At 38.4% G+C, this 26220-nt stretch overlaps 2 protein-coding genes across 5 annotated transcripts in view; both read right to left on the reverse strand.

The window, feature by feature from the left end:
* Positions 1–26220, reverse strand: part of Nca (neurocalcin homolog) — a 139502-nt gene that overhangs the window by 19268 nt on the left and 94014 nt on the right. The gene's annotated exons all lie outside the window — the stretch shown is intronic.
* LOC106646663 (neuronal calcium sensor 2) overlaps positions 1–26220 on the reverse strand; it is a 120373-nt gene that overhangs the window by 4011 nt on the left and 90142 nt on the right. For both annotated transcript variants that reach the window (XM_014362744.3, XM_014362743.3), the window contains one exon: positions 15371–15514. In XM_014362744.3, coding sequence (XP_014218230.1) covers positions 15371–15514 — 144 coding nt within the window. The remainder of the gene's footprint in view (positions 1–15370; positions 15515–26220) is intronic.

Below are 26220 nucleotides of genomic sequence, written 5' to 3' on the forward strand. Positions count from 1 at the left end.
TTTCCCCCTTGAATTTCAACGTCGAAACACCGGGGTGGCAACGACGACGGAGAGACGTAAACTGGGTCAGATTCGTGTGTTCTCACCCCCCCCCTCCCTCCCCGGCGCGCCCCAAGGTGCCCGAGAATAAAACTCGCGAGAGGAGGTAAGGGTTCCGGCTTGCTCGCAAAGGATAGTACAACCGAGCCGCGAGTCAGAAGGAGGCGAAGACGAATGAAGAGCTCCGTGATAATACAAGTGGCTGCACGGCCCTGCACACGTGTATACGGAGCGCGGATGGCCCGGTCATGCTCGAGCGTGCATATGTAAAAGGGTAAATGGGGGGACAGGGAGGGTGGACAATGTGTGTCGCGGTCGAATAAATATATATATGTAAGAAGAAGTAGAGGTTGACGACGGTACGCGAGAGAGAAATGACCTGCTCGAGCGAATGGCTGTACTTACGCGTCAGACGGAATTCGGTCGTTGCCATTTTATCGCGACGTCGCTGTTGGGCTTGTTTGCCAAGAGAACGCGGAAGGATGTGACGTCGATTTATTTTTCTTTTTTTTTTTTTTTTTTTTTTTTTTCCTTACAAATATTTCGTAGTTTATTTACACATATATTTTTAGTGTGGTATTTTTTAGAGTAACATCTTCGTTCGTTCGTCATATTATCACTAGTATGTAAGGCGGCAAAAGTGTACAGACCTGATTTTATTATAAGTGGTTATGGGTGAGAAAAATAGTCCTTGAAATTCAACGTTTGGTCAAATTGTTGTGAAAAATAAAGACAAGAGAGAAATGACGACAAAAGGTAATTGACGTACGCGTAATTTACGGTTCGGAGTAGAAGAGAATTGAGGGCACGAAGAAAATAAAGTAAATCAATCGGTCTCGCGACATCGCTGTGATAAATTGACGGAGAGTCAGATATATTTGGATTTGTCTTCATTCGAACCAGGTAGTTTTTCATGTCTCAGGTTTTAGAGCTGTACTGGGTGTTTTATATTTTTACGAGTAAAAAATAAAACAAAGCAAAAAACTAAAAAATATTAAAACTATTTCACCCTGTTCCTGATCATAAACTTCAAACAATTTCAAGAGAGATTATGGAGGCGTGTAACCAGAAAAACTTTTACCATAAAACCTACGTCAAAATTGCACGACAATTTGAACTCCATGACGTTTCAATTACTACGATGAAAAACAAATTGATCATTTTGTTTATTCAACGAAAAATACGTGTCAGCGAAGAAGCTGAAAAAATGTTACTGGCGTGTATTTTCGATAAATATCTTACTTACGTGCCATGCAGTGTACTATTTTAAACTGTTAATGGTGAATAATATTAATTTGCGTAGCTTTATTCTTAGAACGAGAAAAATTTGGCAAAAATCATGAAGAAAAAAGCGCAAAACTCGACAATAAATTAAGTACCAAAAATAAGTAGTAAAATACGTTGTTTTTTCCTCATCTCTCGTATGTACATTGCGCGATTGTTGAAATAACCCTTTGATAAAATAAATATTGTCGTTTTTGTACAATTGTTGCTCGAGTTGTTGTTATTTCTATGTAAAGCTTCGTTTTCGCTTAAACATCATGGCAATCTGTAACGTTTTCAAACGTAATGATGTTTCGATGAATCGATTAAACCCGACAGAGATAAAATTACCTCAATTCCAACACAAAAATGGAAGAATTTCCCAAATGAAACTTCCAAGTGATTACTATTGTTATGATTCTTCATATACGACAGATGATACGTGAGTACGGCAGGATGATTTTAGAGATGTACGAAGTCAGAGACACGTTGATTGATATTCCTTGGAAGTGCGCACAGGATAAACCATTGTAGTAAATTTTTTATACCCGCATGCTAGTAAAAAAAAAAAAAAAAAAAACACTTTCACGATTGGTCGTCCGTCCACGTGTTTCGTATACGTTGTCAGCTCGTTTGCAGCAGACGAGAGTCACGACCACGTGGCTAATAGCCCCGTAATAGCCGAGCACCAATTTCGTGACGCGACGTGACGAAGAAGAAGGCCCATCATCCGCTTGTCACGGAGACACCGGGCTCGCTGGTGCAAGGAAAAAATAAGAGCCAAAAGAAAAGGTGGCACTTGCAGAGGCCACCCCACCCTGCCTTTTTCTTGTCCCCTTTTACCTCATATGTTCCGCAAGTGCAAATATGCTAGCTAGCTCGCAGACACGCTTTTTTTTTTTTTCTTTTTTTTTTTTTTCTCGTCCTGTGTACACGTATTATATACATGGACAGAACCGCTCAGAGACTGTCGCTCGTAATTGCCACACTCTATGGGTTCCAGTTTAGCGTGTTTGCACTGCTAATGAGTACAGACGCCTGTTTGTACTCCAAGCCTCGAGTACTCAGGCAATTCGCTAATGGCTACGTACACCAATGACCAGTGGCTGTACGTTATTATGCGGTTCAGACGTTTTCAAACTGACTGTAGGTCTAAAACTATACAAATGGGAATCTAGCATTGTGGATGAAAAATGTTTAGGTGCATGTTTCTCTTGTGCTCTTGTTGTATAACGTTGTTGTATAAATTGTTGCCGTGCTACATGGCTATTGGAAAATTGGATGGGCACGTTGGGGGTGAAATTTTTTCTGGCACTACCTTTGCACGATTTTCACGAAAGATAAAAAAAAGGTACGTCCGACTGCAGAGACGCGAAGAAAAATTAATGATTATCCAAAGGTAACAACAAGTATCCAACCGCACCCGTACTACTCCGTTTTTGTCATTACCACCCGCCCGACCCGCGAGAGACCATATGTACGGCGCAAAAAATTCTCTCTTTCTCTCTCTTATCTTTCCGTCGGACGACGCTCCTGTCGTCTCGTCACGTGTCGTGTGATTATAATATACTTACTCGCGCGTCGCTGCCCCAGAATTTCGCGAGCGCTTTGACGAAACGCGACAGCTGCGTTAATGCGCCAGAGCTGTATACTGGTGAGACCAGCTGCGACGGAAATATATGTACGGCCAACAGTGAGAAATGGAAGTAAATAAAAAAAAAAAAAAAAAAAAAAAAGAGAGAGAGTTATAGCGTCAAGTACTCGTGGAGTGACAAATTTTTCCGAGGAGGGTGAGGGGGTTGTTTCGCGGATTCGTTATGAAAGTGATGAATACGTGTGTGCGTGGTTTGCAGCAACGCATGCGGGAGTGCCATTTGTTTGTGGTTTGTGAAATATCGGGCAGGTTGTTTTGCAAATCTTTTTTTTTTTTTTTTTTTTTTTTTTTTTTTTTTTTTTTTTTTTTTTTTGGGTGAAGGGAGGTTGAAAGGGTACGCGAGCGATTTGTCGTAGGAAAACTGGTACATTCATAGCTCTGGAGTGAAGGATTGTTATTGAATCAATGCATTGTTTTTTTTTGTTGCACGCGTTTAAAGCGTTATCGATAAAATCTTATTTATTTATTGTTTTTTTCTTTTTTCTTTTTCATAAAAGTAATAGGTATTTTGTAGTAACTGCAATAATCATGATACGTTTCTTTGCACGCGATAGTATGGATATCAATACTTGTACGCACAGATTGAAACGCTTGAAATTCATTATAAATGGATATAAAATAAAATATAATACAAGACACGTGGTTTTCAAGTTTAGTGATATTTGCATCTATTTTTACACCCGATTCATTTCAGATTCATGAGAGCAAACGTGGTTTATTACGTCATTAATTTTTTTTCTTTAACTAACCCTAAAAGCGGTCATTAACTATAGAATTTTCAAGATTAATCCTGAAATCGTGTGCTGCAACACGTTCTTATAGCACGTAAAGCATATATATTTAGAAATTTTAATGACACAACGAAGAATTTTTTTTTTAACTGTGCGTAAAACACTACTTTTCCATCCTAGGCAGCGGACGGAAAGTACTACATTTTTACTAAACAGGGCACAAAGAACCCGTTGTATACGTTTCATGCCTACGAAAAACGAAGCTATATACAGTATTACACACCCATTAGTATCTGTAATAATAGATAAAATGTAATTTCCCATGCGGTAAAAAAATTAAAAAGTGTCGAAAATTAAGGTGGATACATATTGACTCTTGCAAACAGAAACTCACTCACATTTCCGTGAGCGATGAATTGAGCACTAAATTAAACCATGTACGGTACGGATAAAAAAACGACCCCGCATGGGCAGCTTGTACATATAAATAAAAGTAATAAACAAATAAAATAAAAAAAGATGTATGTGTTATTTATGGTACAAAACGATTCCAAATTGTGCAGCGAACCAAAAATTGTCTCTCAGCCGATTGAACCAATTTAACCGAGCCGCATGGGGAACTAGCGCGCGTACATGAACGACCCAACTACGCCGGTTCATACCAAATTTCTTTGATCTCTTTTGTTCCCAACGACGAGGGGGGGGGAGAAGGTTGGAGGAGAGGCGCAGCTAATGCCCTCGTTAGCTGGAGCCTTTGTGAAACGAGCCATAACCCCTCCCCTGCCCTTCCCGATCCTTTACTCTGTTCGCGCGAACTTTTTAATCGAGCTCGACGCCGCATCGGAAATTTTTTGCGAATCACGGCCAGGCAAATCATTTCAAGTGGGATCCTTATGAGCGGGTATCGGGCAATCTTTAACGAGTAAAAAAGTGGGGTTTTTTTTTTCACTTGTTTTTCGGTGCACGAAATTTCGTTTTTAATTCATTGATGCCGATTTTTTGAAACTGTCGAGCGAGTTTTTTTTCTTCGTGGCTTTTTTTTCTTTTCATACAGTTACTAGAGCAGATAGTTCTGTATAGATTTCTCACTATTGCAGTGATTAATCAAAACATCAAATAATTAGTTTTTTTAGTTATTTTGGAAAAAAATGCATTAAATACCAATTTTCATGTAAATTTTATGAAACTTCCATGAAATTAAATTAGGTTGACTATTAAAACCTACTTTATCGTCGGTTCAAACCACAACATAACGAAAGCATTTGACGTATTTTTTCCCCTCTCAAAGTGCCTGAAATGAATTTTTCAAGTTTTTACAAAACTACAGTTCCTAAAACTACTGTGTACGTCCCTTGCAAGCGAAAAAAAAAAAAATAAAATAAATAAATAAATAAACTACACATTGTACACAATTCTCAACTCACGGTGGAAAAAAAAAGGATCACGAAAAACGCCAAGAGAAAGAGCTCGTGACTTACGTCGTCTTTAGAGACCCCCTTGACGCGCAACAACTCGAGCAAAGAGAAAACGAAATATTCAGATGGCAATGAAGGTGAATGAAAAAAAAAAAAAAAAAAAAAAAGACAGACAGCGCTGAATAATTTGACGTTCGACAAACGACCCGGGGCTAATTACCATTATACACGATGACGCGCATGTATGTATATGTATAGGAGTAGTAGGTCGAGAGGGTGAGTATCAGAGCCTTGCACGATGGATAAGACGATACGAGAAGGGTGCAGGCAAACAGCACAGACTTTGCGAAGGTGAGTCTTTGACGAGAGCCACGGGGATTCGAGTTGCCTTCAAAGATGGACCAGCGTCTCTTTATTCCTCCTTTTTGGGCATCAACTTCTTTTTCCCCTCCTCGAGAGATTATGACGATTTTTTCCGAAAGAACAGGGGACTTTGAAACCGTGGTAGTGTACGCTGATTTCGCTCAGAACTCGCTTTTGGGCGCGTATGTGGCTGTGTGTGATTACACGCCGCAGCTGTTGTCATCATTTGGACGGACTAAACTAATACACTTCAACTGGTGCCTTACAGTTCCGGAAAAAAGTCCCAAAGTCGTGGGCAATCAGAAAATGGAGCGTTTCGTTATTCGAGATTTTACGCACATATACACTACGTGTACTTACAGATAAAAAAAAAAGTTGAGGAAAATTTTATCCTGGGCACAACAAAAAGTAATTGGAGCACTGCAATTGAGGGGTGATTTTTACACCCGAGAGAACTGTATGATGTTTACCCTCGTTAAAATAAAAGCTAAGGTCGCATTTGCAACGCAGCTCTACTAATTTTTACTTGACAATTATTTTTTTGTATTCCAGGAACGTTTTTAATAATTTTTTTTTTTAATTTCCATTCGGTTACGTGATTTCTCTCAAAAAGAGTTAATTCGTTTCCAAAGTGAAAATTTACCATTCCAGCTAAAAAGTGCACCGCCAAAAAATCCGCGTCATACATCAATAGACGAGAAAAGTTTCAATACAAAAAAAAAAAAAAAAAAAAAGAAAACAATAAATCGCATGACGCCAGCTACGGGAATAATTCAACGGTAACGGCAACCGCAGGCTCGAAAATTCGGTGTATTCTGTGCTGTCCGACATCGCGTGCGGGTATTTTGCCCCCCGCCCCACCGCTGACGTATGCGATTCTCGCGCTGACATCTCGGACATTTTTCTCGACGCGTTGATACGTGTCCGGCCCACCATTTGGATCCTCTGTCCGTTTTATCGCTCGTTAAGAGGAGCGGGGGAAAAAAATTAGATTTATAGCTGCGTGCTTTTTTTCTTCCCTTTTTAAATGATCAAACAGGTAGAGATATTTACGCCTCCCTTTAGCAGTTGGAGGATCATGGTATAATTGTTACAGCGAGTAAGCATTGACTTGATGCTCATTTTTTAGATAAGTGCACGGTGAAGAAAAATTTATGTTTAATTTTACCGTACAAGCCACGGTAAAATCGTTTGTACGATCCTTAACTACAATAATTCCACACCGTAGCTTCAGATTAATTTTTTCAATTTTTAATCAATTTTTTCTTTGATTAAGGAAAAACATCGACAACGGGTCAGTGATATCGATTTTTATTTTTATCTCACTGATTATCTCAATTCATACATGAATAAGTACAGTAGATGACAGATTTTTGTAAATGTACGCTTATCGTATCTGTCTTAACTCAATGACGTTAAAACCAATTAAGAGTTTTTACTATTAAAGAATTTTTTTTCAAGTATATAAATATGAATGCACTGAGTATTAATGCCCATGCAATGATTCAACATGCGAATAAAGCTCATTTTTATGGTAATCATCCCACGAGAAGGCTTGGGAACATTCTGTCTGACTATTGCTTGACCTATTCTACTTAATTTTTATCGACTGATTTTAACGAAGTAGCAACGTTTAACGCGTTTAAACACAAAAACTTACAATTGTAAATAGTGTAATTTCATATTTGCGAAGTGTTTTCTTTAAAATAAAGAAACAGAATAACTTTTCTGAATCGTATTTTGGAAAGATTATACTGTAAATCAGCGTTTCAAAACATAATCAGGGACACACTCAAGTAAACACGAATACGGAACGTACTTGACCCATTTGAGGAATAAAATTGTTTTTCGTACCAAAAATGTGCAAGCAACAAAAGTCCTGTTGGTCTCCAACGGAAAGGACATTTCAACCACCGCTTATTACTGGCCTCCCTCCAGATTGCAAAGACAAAAGGGAACCTCTGTCTCTGTCGTAGCGATTGGTAATTTCATCCTCACACGGCCGAGTAATATCCTCGTTAGTATATCATGGGCAGTGAAAACGCGCATACTGTGCGCACAAGCAGCGGTCGTACATCTCGTTCTCCCGTTGGACGCACGATATTACGACGATGGGAACAATGCGCCGTTAATGTACCACCCGACGAGTGCGTCCCACCACCAAACAGCCGGCCAATTTAGGTTATGGGCCGGAGAGTTTACAACGCTTGCCAGGCAAAGTGTATCTACAATGTATAGGTGCGCCCGAACCGTGTAATAAATAACTGATTGCTCCGTTCCCATATCCCCGAGGGTTGCGCGCTTCAGCCGCAGTTAATTGCTTCCGTCATCCTTTCCCGGCTGCATGTAGTGGTTGTTGGTCTGACCATTTGCGGCTCGTCAAGCGCGTAGTTCCGTAATTTTGGAATTCCGTGTTTTGCTGTATCTTAGAACTACGCCATCGAGGCGTTTTCCGTCGCAGGGAAGTTAGCTGGCGATCGCACGATGCACCGTACAACATTAAAGGAATGCGATACTTGATTCGTCTACCTAACCAGTGAACCTTTTTTCGATCCCATAAATATTCGAGTCGCAAAGTGCAACCATCTGGTACAAATTTCAAACAGACATTTTTTAGATCGATTATAAAATGTTGGCTCAAAACAACATCAGATTATATAGGTTATGTTCTTAATTTGGAGGTTATGTGGTTGCATTTGTGATACAAAGTACGTATATTAACTTAAAAGCGATGAAACTAAAAAAAGTCGGCATTTAGAAAATTACGTGATGGCGTTGAATTTAATGAGCAATAATCATCAAAGCGAGCGAAGTTTCGTGCACACACTACACGCGTGCAGGTGTGGTCAAAGAACCGAAAATCTCGGTCCAACGGTATGTACGTGTGCATAACCTGTATATAGCTTAATTGAAACTACGAAATTCACAAAGAAGCTCTTTGCTTCCAGGCTTGGTGTGTACCTATTTAGCTCAGCTTTTCCCACACTAGAAGACACACGCACACTATGACGATATACTGTGTTGTGTAGAGATCTCGAGTATAGCTTATCGCGTTGGCGTTGACACAGAGCTTTGTGCAGCTTGACATGGTTCTTCGCCACCATATTAGAAATAAGTTTGACAAAACTTTAAAGACTCTAATTGACATAAGTTGAATGAGATATGAAACAAAATTGCTTTTAAGTAAAACACTCAATTTGACCACCTAAGGTGCGTAGTCTGCAAGTGAAGATTTTGTAGTAATTACAATTTGAAGACTTTTGGGTCTTGGGTATCAATTTAATTCGTTTGATGTACTTAAATAAATAAACTGAATAGTCTATTTTTCAAAAAAATACTGCATTAATGTTCTCAAAGCCTAAATAAATTTTTTTTCGTGATGGGTCATTCAAATGTACGTACTTACAAGGCGACATATTATCCGTACTCACAACGTTTTCCGTAAGATATTACTTGTTAAACGAAAACACATTACTTGCATTGTTTTGCTACATGGATTAACAGTAAATACATAGAGTACCTGCACAACTAGAGCTGAACGTGCTCGTGAAAACCTTATGAGGGCACATGAGGAATGTTGGTCAACCACGCCTAGAGAGTCAATCACGACCCGGCCAATCTAAACCACGTCCCTTCAATAGTAAATCCAACGCGTCTCTCTGCCGAGCCACGTGGTCATCCGTTAGCCGAAGCGAATGATCCGTTAAATCGAGTCTATACGAAGCGCATTTTAATCACCCGCGTTTTTCCATTGAAATTTCACCACCACTCAATGCGGCTATTCCATCTAATCCCATAGCCAGACCAACAGTACTGTAAATTTCGATCCTCGTACTTTGCGCCAAGTTCGGCCATGGTACGTGTATTAGTTATAACGGGGAGGGCGTTTGAGTGATCTGATGCCCCATGCACCGATCCTTCAAGAATATGGGGAGAGTTTGCGCAGTTGCCTCGGAAGCCCTTCCACCCCCCGTCATCCAGACTTGGAGGATTAGTTCACATTGGCCCACGTTAGCGTATAGGGATAGTTGTACTCGAGATTGGCTCAATATTTGCAGATATACATTTATGTGCATCACCCATCGCTGTACATGGAATCTCGTTGTAATTGAATTGCCGACATGACGCGAAAGCTCGTATACGTCGGTCTAACGAATCCCAGAGAAGTTCAACGTGGAGTGACTCATTGAAACGCGCGAGTGTACACGATGAAGTAAATTATGTAACGAGACGCGGAAAAAATGTTAACGCTGCTCTCGTTGACGAGTATAATAATGGGTAAACGAGTTGCGTTTCACGCGAATCATTGAATTGTGAATCGCCCTTTATTTCCTCGATTTTAATTTTCAGTTGATTCACGCTCAGTTGAACACCCAACTGTTGTATAACGTAATAGACCGGCGTTTGTCTTTTTAACTTGCATCTCGTGCTTTTAAGCGGCAATTAGAAGGACACATGAGTGCGTTCGTTGCATAAATGCAAGTCATAAAGGAGCTTTAATGGTAGAATTTAAATTACTACGGGTAAATCACATTTTTCAGTTTTTTTTATTGCGCGAGTTCTCGGGGTCATTGTATTTTTTTATAATTCGAGATCATTATATATAGACGCAGTCTGTATTTCTAGGATTGTAGTGTCAACAAATTAAATACTTTTTTGGTTTAAGTAATCAAAACAGGTTACAACTGTATTTCATGCTGGGAAAAGTGCTTTGCATTTGAAGAAGCATGAAATAAAGAGTAAATAAAGTGCCGTAAGGAAAAATAGAATAGGAAAACATCGCAGCATTGTGGATTGTACAATTAATAACTAAAGTTGAAACTTCCATGCAATTTAAATTAACAATTTACTTAATATGTTGAAACGTATACAGATTTTTTTTATGAGGTAAAAAAGTTTCATGAATTTTTTTCCACAAATGCAACGATAACGTTGTAACCAACGAATGTTAACAATGATTCTTATCCACGTATACTTTTTAATCTGCAGCTACGGTCATTTTTCCCCTCACTGAGGTAAAGATACTTAAAATTATTTATGAATTGAGGTTATGAATAAGATAAGAATCTACATTACCGACCCGTTTTCGATAAACTGAAATCATGATTTTCTTCAATCAAAAGAAAAATGACCGTAGCTTCGGGTATAGCTAATTGAAATAAATTTTTCTGGTACAAAAAAAATCATCGTGAAGCTACGGTAACAATTATATTTAAGATTCGTTGATTGCGACTTTACGTTGCTTTTACGGTAACAACTCGTCTAACTTTTTTCTTCACAGTGCTCAGTGATGAACAATCTCTTAACTAAAGATTTGATTGGATTTACTGATTCACGTGATTTTTTGAAAGTCCATTGTTTTAATTACATTTCATGCGTTTGACATTTTTGCTGACAACTGAAAAAAAAAATGAAAAATTAATAGTATAATCTTTAAAATAAAAATGTTACCACGTATTCAACAGTTAAACTATAGTTAAGGTTCAAAACTATGAAGTTGTAGCACATGTATTTCTGTTAATACACACAAATTTTTCTCTCAAACTGAATTTTAAAGTTCACACGACCATTATCCACACAGATACGATAATAATACGAATAATCCGTAAAGAGCATTAGTTGTTTCGCTTGTTACTTGTAAGAGCATCAACCAACACTTTTGAAATGGTTTGGTTGAGTAAATAGTAAATTTGGTTGTTTTGCACTTTTCAAATCTGAGCATCACGTAAAAAAACAAAAACAAAAAAAAAAAACAAACAAACAAAACCAAAACTACAAATTACCGAACCATCGAACTCATGAATATCAAATAATATTTTTAAAAATATAGTTCACGAAGCTAGTCTAACATTACATTTCAGAGAGTACAAGTACAGCACTTGCAATCTCAATACCATGAAGAGCGCCGATTGAGTAAAGTGAGTCTCCAGCCTGTGAGTTTAATAGAAATTCACATGTACAAGCGTCAAGCTGCGCGTACAGCCACGCAACATCGTTATGTACATTCGTTGGTCGATAAGTCAAGTGCGACTGCGTGTTTGTACCTAATATTGCCTTCAGCCTTGTCATTTACTTCACTGCTCTTGAGTTATTGTAGATCTTAGCTCTGTTATTGCTCCATTTTTTATTAGGATATATTGTATTATCATCAAGTCTTTTGTTTGTGATATTGTTACGTAAACCTATTAATTATTTTATTTCAAAACGTCATTGTTAAAAATCAAAGACGTGTATTGTATAAACGTATGGACTTGAACCAAATAACGGACCAATCGCTTCACGATCACCATTGTATTTTCATAAAAATCTTATCTGTACGCACATAATTGTTACACAATACGCGTATTATTCGATATCCATTATCTGTCATATTGCGTCACTGGCAACTTGCCAGCGAAGCTGTTGGCTTGGGTGGTATTTTCTACATGTATATATACAACGCGTGTAGAAACGGCAGGATATGTGATTCTCGTTGAAAGCAAAATGTGTGCGATACCCACAGAGCTTGTCAAAGGAATGTATTATCGTAAGTACGAAGACAATTGTGAAAAGTTAAATTATTGGGTGACAATTCGTCATAAGCTCAGGAGAGATCCTAATGGGTATCAGAGCCAAGAAAAATGCAATCTCTCAGCCAACCATCCACGTTTTTCGGATTTATCCTTCGCGCATCGCTTGTATTCGCATGGAGGAGAAAACGTAGCCCCAATGCTCGAAATTGTTCAAGTTCCCCTGACCTTTTCATCGCTCGGAACAAATGACCGAGACAATTGTTTCGACATGTGTCAGGTGGAAAAGCTCTTTTTTTTTCAAGTTGCGTCAAAGATTGTGTACATCATCAGTGACGATGACACGCGTCGGGAAGTATATCACGAGTTAGGCGCACTTACAATACAAGCACCTGGTATTACACAAGTTCGCTCATTACATGCCTCGTTGCGAGCATCAGGTGAAACCTTGAATAGTATAAGATCAAGGTACGAGCGTGTATCATTACGTGGTAAGAAATCCCGTCTCGGGCTCTATTTTTGGAACGTGTAATCGTGCTCGATAATTGATATGATTTTTAAAAAGCCTATACTTATTTCTGGCGCGACAGCATGGCGTTTGTGGGGTGTCGTTTCACGGTACTAAAAAAAAAAAAAAAAAAAAAAAAAAAAGTCCAGCAAGTAGCGATCGATACAGCAACTGCAGCTATACAGCACTGCGTCTAATTTTATGCCATTGTTCCTAACTACGAGCGCGTGAAGCGTGATTTTTCCAGAATTTCTCTTTGTCCAAAGCGACGAGAAATAAAGCTGGTAAAGTACACTGTAAAAGTATTAATAATTTTAAAAAGAAGTAAATAACTGGTGCACCGACTGTTTCACCAAATCGTTTTTTTCTGTTCTTCCAACTATTAACTACTGGAGACCACCAGGCACGTTAAACCCCGTGTACATCAATAATTTTTCCATTCGAGATGATGGTTTAACACTCGATGACGAATAAATCTGAACACTTTTTAAAAGCTATAGGTCTTATTCGTCCTGCAACAGCTCCCTCAAGAACTAATATGGGATGGAAAAAAAAAAAAAAATGAAGAAAAAAGAGCTCCCAACACCATCGGCCGGCGATAATTAATACCCGAGCGCGAATCAACTCCACAATCAATCTTCCCGGCCAGCGCGTGCACAACAATGCACGAGAGCGTCAGGGTATAGGAAAGGGGTGAAAAACGCGAGCTAGCCATATACACGTACAAAGAACACCCCGGCACCCGCCACAGGAGTGCCGCGAACGCGCGAGAGGGGGGTGGGGGAGTTAAAAGGCCTTTCGCATGCCCCCTCCCCACACGCAGCCTCGTCGTACGAGCTTTTGACCCAATTCGCTTCGGCAAATTCATCCACCCCCACCCCTTTCACTCTCCCTCTCTCTCTCTCTCTCTTGGCTCTATTAATGACCGCGAGCGTTAAGCGCGGAATTACGTATACATAAAACGCGCTGGCTCATGCTTTAGGGGTGTGGCGCAGGGGATGAACTGCTCCTCCCGACCTGCATCACCGTCGGCACTTGCGAGGCGAGGCGTATGTGTGTGCGTGTGTGTTTTTTTTTTTTTTTTTTTTTTTTTTTCACTTTATTGCTGTTTACGCGGGGTTTTTCGCGTGCCAACTCTGTTTCCAACTACACGCGGGAGCCGGGACGATTATTTTTGCAACACCACGTTCGTGTAGATAGTGTTTTTTTTTTAGCTGGCGTGTTCGAGGTGTCGAGGAAGGGTTTTACATGTAGGGGCAAGTGCCCGAGATAAAGTTTCCGAGCCCGCAGGATTTTTTCCGTTCAACTGTTTTTATGTTTTTAGCTGACCATCCTTGGGGTCGATTACAAAGTTTTCTCAAATGGTCTTGCTGGCAAATTGGTCGAAAAGCTGTTGGCGCTCGGAAAGTTGGTTTTTCCGTGCCAAGTATGAAAAACGAGTTACGTGGGTTGGCGAGGGGAGTAGCTTTTAACGTCCTTTCTTTTTTGTCATTTTCACATTAACAGCGATCACATATATTCGACCAAAATGATTGTTTTCATTTTTTCGTGGTTTATTGATGCACAGAGTGCGTGAAGTGAAATTAATGAAATCCCGACTGTGCGATCGACTTGAAATTTTCCAAATGCATGAAAGTAATAATTAAATTCTGTAAATAAATGGAGGGGAAAAATGGAACGTCTTTGGTTTGACATAAACCTTTCCCTCCCACGTCCTCACAAGGGAGGCCAAACGGTTCAAGAAATAGGGCAAAAGCAATTTTGATTTACATTATTTAATGCATCCCAACACGCGCTAACGTTACCAAGGCACGTGATTTATGGACATTTTCCGTATTTATAGCGTAGAAATTTTTTTTTCAATTTTGATAAACGAATCAATTGGTAGCAAAAAAAAATACATAAATTAATTTGAGTGCACGATAAAGTGTTGATAACAGTTTAAAGATCCTAATAAATTACGTAAATTCTCGTCGATGCAGTAGCTTTGTAAAATGCGTGACTCTCGTACCATTGGGTCGACGTACAAAAGGTTTGAATAATTTATCATAAAATCTCTGTGTTGACTCTCTCGACCTGCTTATAAAACAAGTAAAAAAAAAAAAAAACAATCATTCGCATGAGCCCGAGCCAACTATCAAAATTGTCCATCGCATTTAAACGATTTCTTAGTTGTACGAGTAAAAAAAAGCTGTAACCTTTTATTACGTTATGTAGAACAGTATCGAGCAATACGTGGCAACAGTGACAGTTATTTCCCGTAAAGTCGATCTACGCGCGATATGGCCGGTTCAAGCTGTGATCATGGGACTTATATAAATGTATATAGAGACTGACATTATACGTTCTTCTAAATGAATAAAGTATCACTGATGTCCAGTTAAGTAAATAACTAACTGATTAGTTTATTCATTATTCGGACGCAAATGCAGGTCAGGTGTGCAAATGACGTTTGCCAGTGCAGATGCAGAACCATCAAAAACATATTATATCAATGCCACTTGTTATATTTAAAAGAGCGTCGAAAAACATTTAGGAAATCTTTAGATAACAATACACTCTTGCAGTTCTACGTATACTAAAGTCTCAGTTAAAATAATTAAAAAAAAAATAATAATAATAATAATAAAAACTCTAGTTATGTTTTTGCATCATGTGCTCTGGGAGTACATGAATAAAAAAATAAGCGTCAGTAAGATGCAATTTCGGAACTGTTGTGGTTACTGTGGTTAACTCTTTACCTAAAAATCGTGTGCAAAATCAAGGTATTGTGATGTACAAGTATACACGTTAGATTTTTTTCAGATTGAGAGATAGGCACAAATAACAAGGCCATTCACCTTTGATTGCGTGAAGAAAAAAAATGAAATAATCCAGATGTTTCTTACCTTGAAATCGATGTATCCGTTTTTATCCATGTCGAATGTGCGGAACACGTGGTCGCAAAACTCCTCGGCGTTCCCCGACGGGAAGAACATTTTATACATTTCGACGAACTTTGCCGGCGTCAGCCTGCCGTTCGGACAGTCTTGCTGCAACACGCAAATCAAAGTTTCGTCCCATTAATAAAATACAACTCGATTTTTCTCATTCGATGCGAATATAAATACATAAGTTTTAGGTGGCCAACAATGGATTTGCTCGGCTTTTGCGAGCTTAATCCAATAGTGGGCGTAAACTTTAAATTGCGCTTTTTCCATACGACTTTGGTCGGCAATCGGACATTCGAGTGGGATGGGGTTAATTAGAGGGAGCATTGGGTTCTGAGACCATTAGAAAGTTGCAGGTGCTTCGATGTTTCAGCTAGTTTGATTCGATGAACTGATTGTTGAAGGAATCAAGCTTCTTTTTTTTTATTTGACAAATTAGAACTGCCCATTCTGGGTGGATCAGGTGGTAAGTGTCTTGCATCTGTAACGTAACGACGGAATCACGAGTCGGGAAAACAGATTTTAACGTAACCCCAACTTTTAATGGATACGATTGTAAAAGTTTTGCTTCTTATTCTTGGATTAGCAATCGACGTGTTGCGTAACCTGACGCGTTAATTGATGCAATTCAATGAGCAAACATTATGGTAAGTAAATACTTTTGAAATCAATATTCTAAACTGATGACAATAAGTTTTCATTAAACTTGATCAAACAAAGCAGATGGTTAATATCCCATTATTCACACAATTTTTCACAATACGTTGTATTACATCTGAAATTCGGTTTTGGAACAGTGCTTTACATCAAAATGCTTTAAAAAAAAAGATTTGGAACATATACGATGTTAGTCGAGTGCAAGTGGATACGCATTAGCTTGACATAGCCCTACACGTTTTTTAGTAATGTAATTAAAACTATCTGTATCTCTTGATGGAACTTAAAATAGGTGCGATTAGATCTCGCATCGTCAAAAAAAAAAAATTAGGTTTTTCCACTTGAGTTTTCGATCCAAAATCAAATATTGTGAACAAATAAATGGTTTTAGGTTACACCTACGACAAAAAAATATCGAAGAAAATAACCAACTCACGCAGTATCGTTTAATAATATCCGCCGCAAAATGAAGAATCGTTCGGCGTCAACGTGAGTGAAATCGTTTATTCTTTCAAACAACAACAAGTAGTTTCTCACCTATTTTTCTCCTCCCACAGCGATCCAATTTTTTTCCCCGAAACAGACATCAGACGAATCGGCTACACGCGAACATCGATGATACACGAACGAAACATCATTTTTCACATCGGCGATGACACGCTGTACGCAAACCTTCCACGAAAACGAATCGATGCACACGCACGGGTCACGCGAAAATAAAGAAAACCCTATACGATCAATGCCATCGACTCGGCGTCCCGATTTTTTTTTCCCCCACTCCTTGCGAGCTGCGAACTGGAAAAAAGCTCCTCTGCCGGAGATGGGCTACTCAATCGCGTACACGCCTTCATAAAAATGACGTTGACGTAAGAAAATGGCAAAATCACGTTTTCGACGGCGAAGGAGGAGAAAAGCATTAGGGACCAGAGCTGACGCTCTCGAGGAGGCAAAGGGAGAGTAAGACCGGGGATTCGTCTCCAAAAAGCTCCCGCATTGAAAGTCCATTGATAAGAGAGAGGGGGGGGGGGTAGAGTGCGAGAGGAGTCCTGAATGATCAGGGAGGAGGAGTCGAGTTTGCCTCTGAGGAGTTGATCACCGATATTATTCCTTGAGCCTCCCATCGACTTTGTCCTTAGGATTTTTTTGTTTCGTGCGTTTTTTTTCTACTGCGAACAGAAAGAAAATGTGGAGAAACGAGATTTTCCTGTCGGAAGGGTTGAGTTGCGAGTTGATACCGAGGAAGAGGGTAGTTTCGTCCGGGTGGCATGAGGAATAATTCAGGGGATATTTTTTTTCCGTAGAGCTATTTCACTCGTATTTTCGTCAGTAAAACAATTTTTGCTACAGCAAGTAGTTGGCGAGAAATGAAAAAATTTAGTACTCAAGGCCGGATAAGACAGATATTTGGAATAGTTTTTAACTGTCAAAAAATAAAAACAATTGCAAATTTTGTTTGGTAGTAATGTTACCAATTTTTTTTCTTGAGATGGTTTTTTTCAGATAAAATCAAAGATAATATACTCTAAAAAAATGAAGTTCAACTTCAACCAAAGTTAAAAACAAAAAATGAACAACGCTTTTTCTCGACCAACCACAAAACGAGTAATCTTTCAACACAAGTGTTATCATCGATTGTAATTCAATAAAAAATAATCATTTGTTAATTAATCGGACATGCTAAGTTGAGTCGATACGATATCCGACAAAATCAAGGTACAAGGATAAAAAAAAAAAAAAATATCCGTTTAATGCAACGTCATGGATAACAGTTGATTACAGATGGAGAAGGAGACTTCGAAAGGATAGAGTGGATGAAAAGAAGAAGAATTTGAAAATCAGGTGAAGGCGAGTGTGCGTAAAAGTAGAACGTCTCGCGGTGCAGGAAAAAAAAACAGCGCACGTCAGAGCCTTGAGGCTTGTGCAGGAAAAATGGCGAGCAGGGCCAGGAGAGATTGGGACGGAGGGGGTAACAGCACGGTCGAGAAAAAAGCCTCACGATCGCGGTGCACGCGTGCAGTTTATTCCCCCCCATCGTTCTCCCCCTATTTGATATCGCACGTATAGGTTGTTTGGTTGTGTTTCCCGTACACGTCTTTGCTATGGATTTTTCATTAGGGGGCAAAGTAATAGTTACGAAAAAGTTCTGTAATCTCGAGTGAACTGTACTTACTTTTTTTTTTATGACGTTGCTGTCGTAAGTTATATCGGATGTGAATTTTATAAGCCTTCGTATAAAAATTTTTTACGGGTCGAAGAGAAACATTTTTACAGGCAGTTTTTATAGCTTTCAGTTTGATGTATTGCTTTCAGTGTAAACGTTTTATTATTACAACGCAATATCTCATACAACTAACAAAGGATATTAGAAAACTTTGACTCAGTACAAAGCATGGAGTGCAACTTCAATAATGTACAAATATATTTAAAAAATGATGAACAACCGTTGCAATACCAAGGTACCCTCAAATAAATTAATTATTTTCCAATAAATGATTATTTGAACGTCAAATATATGATGATTTATTTATAAACATGGTTTTGCAGGTCTGTCAAAAGTACCATTTATCAAATTACAGAGATAGGGTCAGGATTAAAGACAGTAGGACCATTTTAAATGTACTATAATTATAATACCATTGAGTGGCTTTAGACGTTGAGATTATATATAAGAATTATTTTAACCGATCAGTAATTCATTTAAATGAACGTCGATATTGTGATCCAACCAAACAAAAAGCGACATAAATTAAATTACATCAATATTAGTATTTTATACAATAAAACTAACCCCAATACTTAAATAGTGTAACGTAAAAAATCTCTATTCTCAGACATCTGTAGCTATAATTTTATCACTCGAATATCATCATCTAATAACACTTACAAACAACTCAAACGCCAAATTGTTGATCAAAATGATCTTTGTACAACAAATACGTCTTATCTTTAGAAATTCCAGTTAATTCCTTATTTCCACTGAAATGTACACCTGCATGTACAGTCTTTGCTTATAGCAGCTGCGAGTTCAAGTACCTGTGGTAAGCCAAAGTAACCCTTGGAGAAGCGAGCCTATTATTTATCACCATTTATAGTCGGATTTACGTGATTCGAGTTTCGCAAGGTAAGTATACACATATGTTTGCTCTATATCCGATGGTGGTGCCATTTATTGTCACCCAGAGATCGCGTTTTGTCGTCAGAAGGTAAAACGTGTCTGTTTAAAATTTGTCGTAAAATTCCATTAAACCACCTTTTTTCTCAAAGATATAAATACAGTGAGCCGTAAACCTCCGTAATGAAATGTTTTAACTTTGTCGCTGTATGGATTCAAAAAGTTGAAAAAAATGGTAAGTGGCACTGATTTGAAAAGTAATCGTAATCATGTATTAATTTTAAAAAAAAGCAGCCACTTCGCGTGGATCAAGGAAATACCGCGTTTCTCACTGAAAAAAAAGAAAAGAAAAAAAAAAAAAAAATACCAAGTACGTCCCTAACAGCGAATCAAACGAGATAAAAATCAATCCTCCACAGCAGCTGATAAAAGCAATGGCCCGTTCTCCCGCACTAACGACTGGCCATCCGAAAACCGCCCAACGCTGTTACTACACCACTTCACGATAAAGAGGAAAAATCACGAGAGCGCGGATAGAGAGAGAGAGAGAGAGTATAGTCACGATCTCGGATAAGCTCTCGTCCTCGCGGGTGGTGCTGACGCTGCTCCGACAAAGCTCCCCGGGGTGGTCTTACGAATCGATTAGACGCACAGCGACGGCCGTAGCAAACCTGTGTCCGACGGAGCGCAAGAGAGGGTATACGACAGTCGGTTTTTATGATCATGTCGAGCTTTTTGCTCTGTTTTATTCGTTTCCTTTATTCGCGCTCGATGACGTCATACGGTGCCACTTTGTGCAACGTAAGCGCAACCGATTGGCGCGCGTATATGAGAACCATCCGTTTGTGAGAATGTAAGCCGCTTTCGGGGGCCTTTTCTTTGTGATGTGTGCATTCACGTTTGACAAAATCTTTCGTTTTTTCAAGCCACACCTTCGATTGGCCATTAAAATCGGTACAAGCAAACAGACCTACGGTTTGTGGCACTACAAATTTTCCAAACAAAGTTGACAAAAGTTTGCAAGCAGAGTTATGAATTTTTATTTCACATAGTCTTTTGCCAATTTTTAGGTACTACGTTTAACTTATAACATTTTTCTTTAAAAAAAAAGCAGTAAAAGAATCAAGGAATAATTTATCTTTGTAACAAAAATTTGCGTATCTTTTATTGGATTTCTAGAGGAGCTAGAATCCCTCACGCCATGAAATACCCGAAAAAGTCTTGTGCACAGAGCGAAGAAACCTACACTTCTCGGTTTCAACTTTGGTATAATTGTACAGGCCCGCAACAACATGTAAACAAATGAAATAAAAGACAAAAAGGAAGTGGAGAACCCGCGATGAGAGAAATGTATAATCGACGAAATTCCTTGGTCCACGGGAAAACGAGCGGTGGTTTTGTAGCATCGACGAGTACGAAAGTTGTGGGGCATAATGTTGACTGCGAGGGAGAGGAATCATGATCGTGTCACTTGTGATTCTTCCGGCGCTCGCGCAAAAATGTACTCGCTATGCGTGGCCTACTTTTTCGAAGACGCGGGTACACACGTACCACCGGTGGCGTCCAATTTGCAGTAAAACTGTCAAAGTCCCGAGTGCCATTCGTTTTACGCTCGCGATCGGAATCAAGATTCGGAAAGAAGTCGAGTGGATGAGCATAGAAAACTTGGTTTTTTCTCGTTTTAATTTTCTTTTATTTTTCCTGTCGATAAATCTGCTCGCAAACATGATTCAATCCTTTTTTTTTTTTTTTTTTTTTTTTTTTCGCGAGTAGGTACAGGTGCGCATAAATCTTTTTCTCGATAAGCATTGGGTCATGAAGATATCGATCACCGTGTATTACTTTGCTTTGGGTGGTATCGTGTGTAAGGGGTTCCTCCTCCAGGATGGATTTCCGATGATACTCTGTCAAACATTTTCTCATATCAAAGGATGAAGCGATTCGCTCGGCTGTATATGCTTTGGCCCGTTGGTCTTGAGGATGAAGAGACAACTTTCATTCTTGTTTTTGTTCATTTTTACTTATTCGTGTAAATTAGTTATGTATTTAATAGTTCATGTATTAAACACAATTTGTGTTTCTTTTTTTCCTTCTCGTACCTAATATATTATTTATTCGGTTTCCATATCAATATTGATTCGATAAAGTGCGATAGCCTGCTTTTTCTTTATTTGAGCAGAAGAAAATAATTTTTACCGATGCAATACCTCGAATCGCATCCCAAATGAGTTCAAGCAGTCGCTTCCATTAAAATATGCAAATCGTCCCAACAAAATTAAATACACCCAATCAATAAAGATTTTTCTCTTTCCCCCTTTTATTTCTCCAATATCGGCTGCTTCATTAATACCAATTACTGAAAACGCGAAAAAAAAAAAATCAATTAACTTTCCCGACTCCGCTGTGTGGGTCCAGCACTCGGGGCGAAATTAAAATTGCAACGTTATTTTCTGGTCGCAATATCACAATATGCTCGTGTATTTGAACAAGCAGAGAGTAAATAGTCGACGGTAAGCTCATTGTTTGCCTGTAGAAATTAATAATATCCTTACATATATATATATTTAAATATATTTGAACAAATTCTCGTTGGTAATAAAATACGAAATAAGTTTCTTACAACTGTAAAACTGAAAAATGTGTGCGGCAGTTATATTGTCAAAGCATAAAAGTTAGGTATAATTTAGCAGTACGCAACGATTATCTGTATTATATATTGTCATTTTAGAAACCTTTGCCACAGTCAGGGATTACAATACTGCACAAAAATTAAAAAAACTTTCATACGTTTTAATTATGAAAATTTATGCTGGAATGAATTTTTGATGAAAAAAGTATAGGCAGACTAAAAATTAACTCTTGTAAAAACGTGAATTCAGTTTCACCTGGTTAATACGATCATACACTCTTATCAAAATTTTCAAATGTTGAAAAAGTTTTTAATTAACCATTGAAAAAAAAAACTCCATCACTTGAACATTTTTTTCTTCAAATGGCATAGTTACTAAAAATAATCATCCAATTATGTAAAAATAATTAAATTTAATTTAAATTCCTACCTGAGACGGGTCTCGTTAGAGAAGATAGTAATTAATCCACCCAAAATTTATTCACAAATTGTATCACGTTGATGTCATTTCAATTGAAACAAACCTGGGAGTGTTAAAACAATCCTTTTTAAGTGATATACTCGAGAGAAAAAAATATTATCAAGACCCTCTCGAATGCCATTGCCGTAAGGTACACTCTTAGAACAAAAAAATGACGAAAAACAAGTAAGTTGTTAAAAAATCAACTACAAATAAAAATGGATCCTCAGCGGCATCGAGTATTCAACCGTATGAAGAAAAAAAAAAAAAATGAGAGTCAAGAGAGTCTTTTGAAATTCGAGTCAGACGAGTCGAGCTCGGTAAATTTTAAATTCAATGAGCCACGAGCAAAGAGAGAAGTAAGAGCTGCAAGGCACGAGCCACGTACAGCGAGGGGCTCTTATTATTATTATGATTTTTTTTCTCCTCCGAGAGGATTTTCTCGTTCCATTTACACGATTAATGCGCCCCGAAAGCTCGTCTTTCCACCGATGCTCCGTTCAGCCACGGGCGAAGCTCCCAGCCAATAGTGCTGGGCAAAATAATAATATCAGTATCAAACTTATTCACGCGTAGGTGAACGAGAGTGGCATTTCATTACAACCACGTCACGTCGAGGAAAAAAATCATTAAATTTTCCCGACTCGACTACCTGTTTTTGCACTGCACTCAGTGAGTGGTCCGTTTCGCGTGGAAGGAGACCTTAACTGTTAGGTAACGAAAATTAAGATTAACATCGCTAAAGTCCAGAAACATACATTCTCCGTGTACGTGCACAAACACTTGAAACTCTGGGGGTGAATGATGGGTCGAGTGGTATCGACGACGATCTGACGAGACACGGACACGACGACGTCGGCATAAGGCGAGCCGAGAATTCACCGGAAGGGGTGCATGTGTTTGGATGCCTTACGGTCGTCGCAACTGTCGTACAAAGACGGACGTTTCCGAAGAGGCATCTTTAGTACAAGCTGCGGGCGGAGGTTGATAATTGCAATTTGCACGCAATGGTCAGGGGTTTGGAAATTTGGGGTTTTTTTTTTTTTTTTTTTTTTTTTTTGCAACCGCGGAAACATGAGAATTTCAATCGAGAAGACAAAGTATACAGGATTATGTGCGGGGTATTCATCACAGTCGAAAGTTTGAAATATTGATGATTTAATTTGGGATATTGGATTGTGTGAGCTATGCAACTTCGTAAATGTGATATGAATTAATTAATTAATTTGATTCACTTGAGTTTGTCAATATTTGCGATTGGAATGTATAAGCATCGCGATTCGTTAATTGAACACAAATTTATAGTCGTGATTGTAAATGTTCATACAATTCGTATCACTGAGCAACCCAATTCTTTGAATCAAAGAAAATTTCTTTACCCTCATTCCGTCAAATTAATATTTTCTTAGGAGTAAAAAAATACAAGTTAATTGAAAATAGTATTTTATTAAATTAAAATTTTCTTTTTTCAACTACGAATTTCTCATTTAGTTGTACGAAATGTTTTTTTGGATCGACTGAATTTGTTTCAATTAAAAGAAAATATTTAACGGAATGAGGGTAAAGAAATTTTCTTTGATTCAAAGATACGTGATTTCGTGGAGCAACATAGTGTTGTTGGAAGTAAAACTGTTTTTAGTTAAATTTTCTAATTTTTGTATTTTTAAAATTGCAATTGTGGAGAACGACACATAAACGTTACAAACAGATAATATCATTTAAATTGACATTAATTTTGCTGTCGATGTAAAACGTCTCTTTGTACTGACAAAATTACCTTCATCAACATTGTTAGAAATATAAATTTACCATTTTACATTGTTTATATTCAATTTGATGAAAAATTTCAACAACAAAAATCCTTTTCCTTGGACCAATACGGACCGATACAAATCTTCTACTTTTGGAGAAAGTAAAACAGTGCGATAATGTACTAGATACTAGATTAATTATAAGATAAAAAGTACCAAATAAATTTTCTTCCGCTTCCAAAATGATAAATTTTCAACGAGTATCACGATTCCCCAAGTAAACTCGAGTAAACTAATTATCTCAATCTTCTCGACGGCAATACGCGAAGAAAAGCATCCAAAGTCGATTCCTAATTATTGTTGCCTCCAAGGCGCGCGCAGCGACACTGAAGCAAAAAGACGCCACTAATTCCTTGGTACCCCAACTATAGCAATCATGCACACGTACCTATTGTAATATAAGCCTCCCCGCTGGATCAAACCGTGCAAAAAGCGAAGCAAACTTTCTCATTTCAGTCGGTGCATTAGCCGCGTGGACTATATAGAGGAAAGCTCGCTTGTTTGATTCGCTTGGCGAGACTTTCGGCTGTGGAAGTAATTTCAATGATTAAATTTAACTCGAGATATGGGCGTTGTTGGGTCGTATATACGTACATATAAAAGGGAGTGAGTTGACGAAACATTCTTTCCATCACGTACACGACGGAATTCCAATATTAACGAAGCGCACATCGATCGAACATACACGAAACACACTAAGAATATAAATAAAAAGAGAAATTTAATTTCATCCTTTGATTTGTGATTCGTTGGAATAACCGCCAAAGTCAATGTTGCAACGTCTGTCGAGAATTCCTTTTTTTTTTTCAATCCATCGTAGTAAAATAATGTGATTTTTCCGAAATATCAACCGTGATAAGAGAACTACGGTCATTATTACTAAATAAAACCGAAATTGTTTTCACAGCAAACCATGCAATTACATAAACTAGCGCAGTATTCCCAATTGTCCCTTGAGTTCCACGGTAAAAATACATATTAGAATTGTTTATGTGTCAACTACTGCTAATTTTGCAAAAGCTCCAAGTATGAGAACTAAAGTGCTCTCCGTTTGGTTCGCGACTGCACTTGTTTACATTTAAACGTGAAGTTTCTCGAATACACCTCCACGTGCACACCCACGCACTTCCGACCACTCTCTAGTCTAGTGGCGCGCAAATAATGTCGGCGTCGCTTCCATTACGCTACATTGTATTACCGTGTACGGGAGGGCACAGCACCAACCAAAGAAAATGAAAAAAAAGGTTAGTGCATGATGCAGTCGAGGTTTCGAGCTGCATAAGCTTTCGCGGGCTAACGAGCAGGAATTCAATTTACGAGCGGGTGTCGTAGTATGCTTGTTGCCGGACAACCTTATCGGGGGTGGCCCTTTGAAACTTTTAATTTCATCGAGTCGGGGGAAAGGGGGGGAGGGTGAAGCGAGAGGGCGAAATTTCGATAGCGACCGCGCTTGGGCTCGTAAGACTCGAGCCGGACGATAAAGAGAGCGCCCGTGGGCCTTTGTGCTTTATATTTTTTTTTTGTTTTTTTTTGTTTTTTTTTTTTTTTTTTTTTTATTGTTGTGCGATAGCGGTGCTTGGATGCTCTGATAAACGAAGCTATTATTTTTGGCTCTCTCTTTTCATCCCGGGATCGTGGAAAAAGGCTCTTTTGTGTTCTCGCATATTTTTTTTCTTTCTTTTCTTTCAATAAAGGGGTATGAATAAAATAATCAAGCCTGCATTTGTGAAATAAACTCCGGGTCCATTCGCACGTTGGAAACTAAGGATTTTCAATTTAATTGAAACCTGCAAGAGTGAAACACAAAAATGCTGTTGTATCCAAGTGAAAAACCATTAATGAAAAGAATGTACATGGGATGATTTTTACCGATTTATTTCCATTAGAAATTTTTACTGCGAAGCCATGGTAATTTTTCTTTTCTTTGAGGAGAAACATATTATCGTCAGCATGAGGGGTCGATAATATAGATACGTATCTTATAATAACCTAAGTACAGCTGACAGGGATTAATGTTTTTGATAAAAAAAATTAAAAAAAAAAAAATTGCCATGAAGCTACGGCAAAAATTATGGACTCTCTATCTTGTGTAAAAAACATGTACACATCGAAAGATTTAGTTTGAAACTAAATAAGTTT

This window comes from Copidosoma floridanum, unplaced genomic scaffold, assembly GCF_036245765.1.
Source record: "Copidosoma floridanum isolate Cflo_tuat_1 unplaced genomic scaffold, Cflo_Japanese_pri ptg000012l, whole genome shotgun sequence".
Lineage (NCBI taxonomy): Eukaryota > Metazoa > Arthropoda > Insecta > Hymenoptera > Encyrtidae > Copidosoma > Copidosoma floridanum.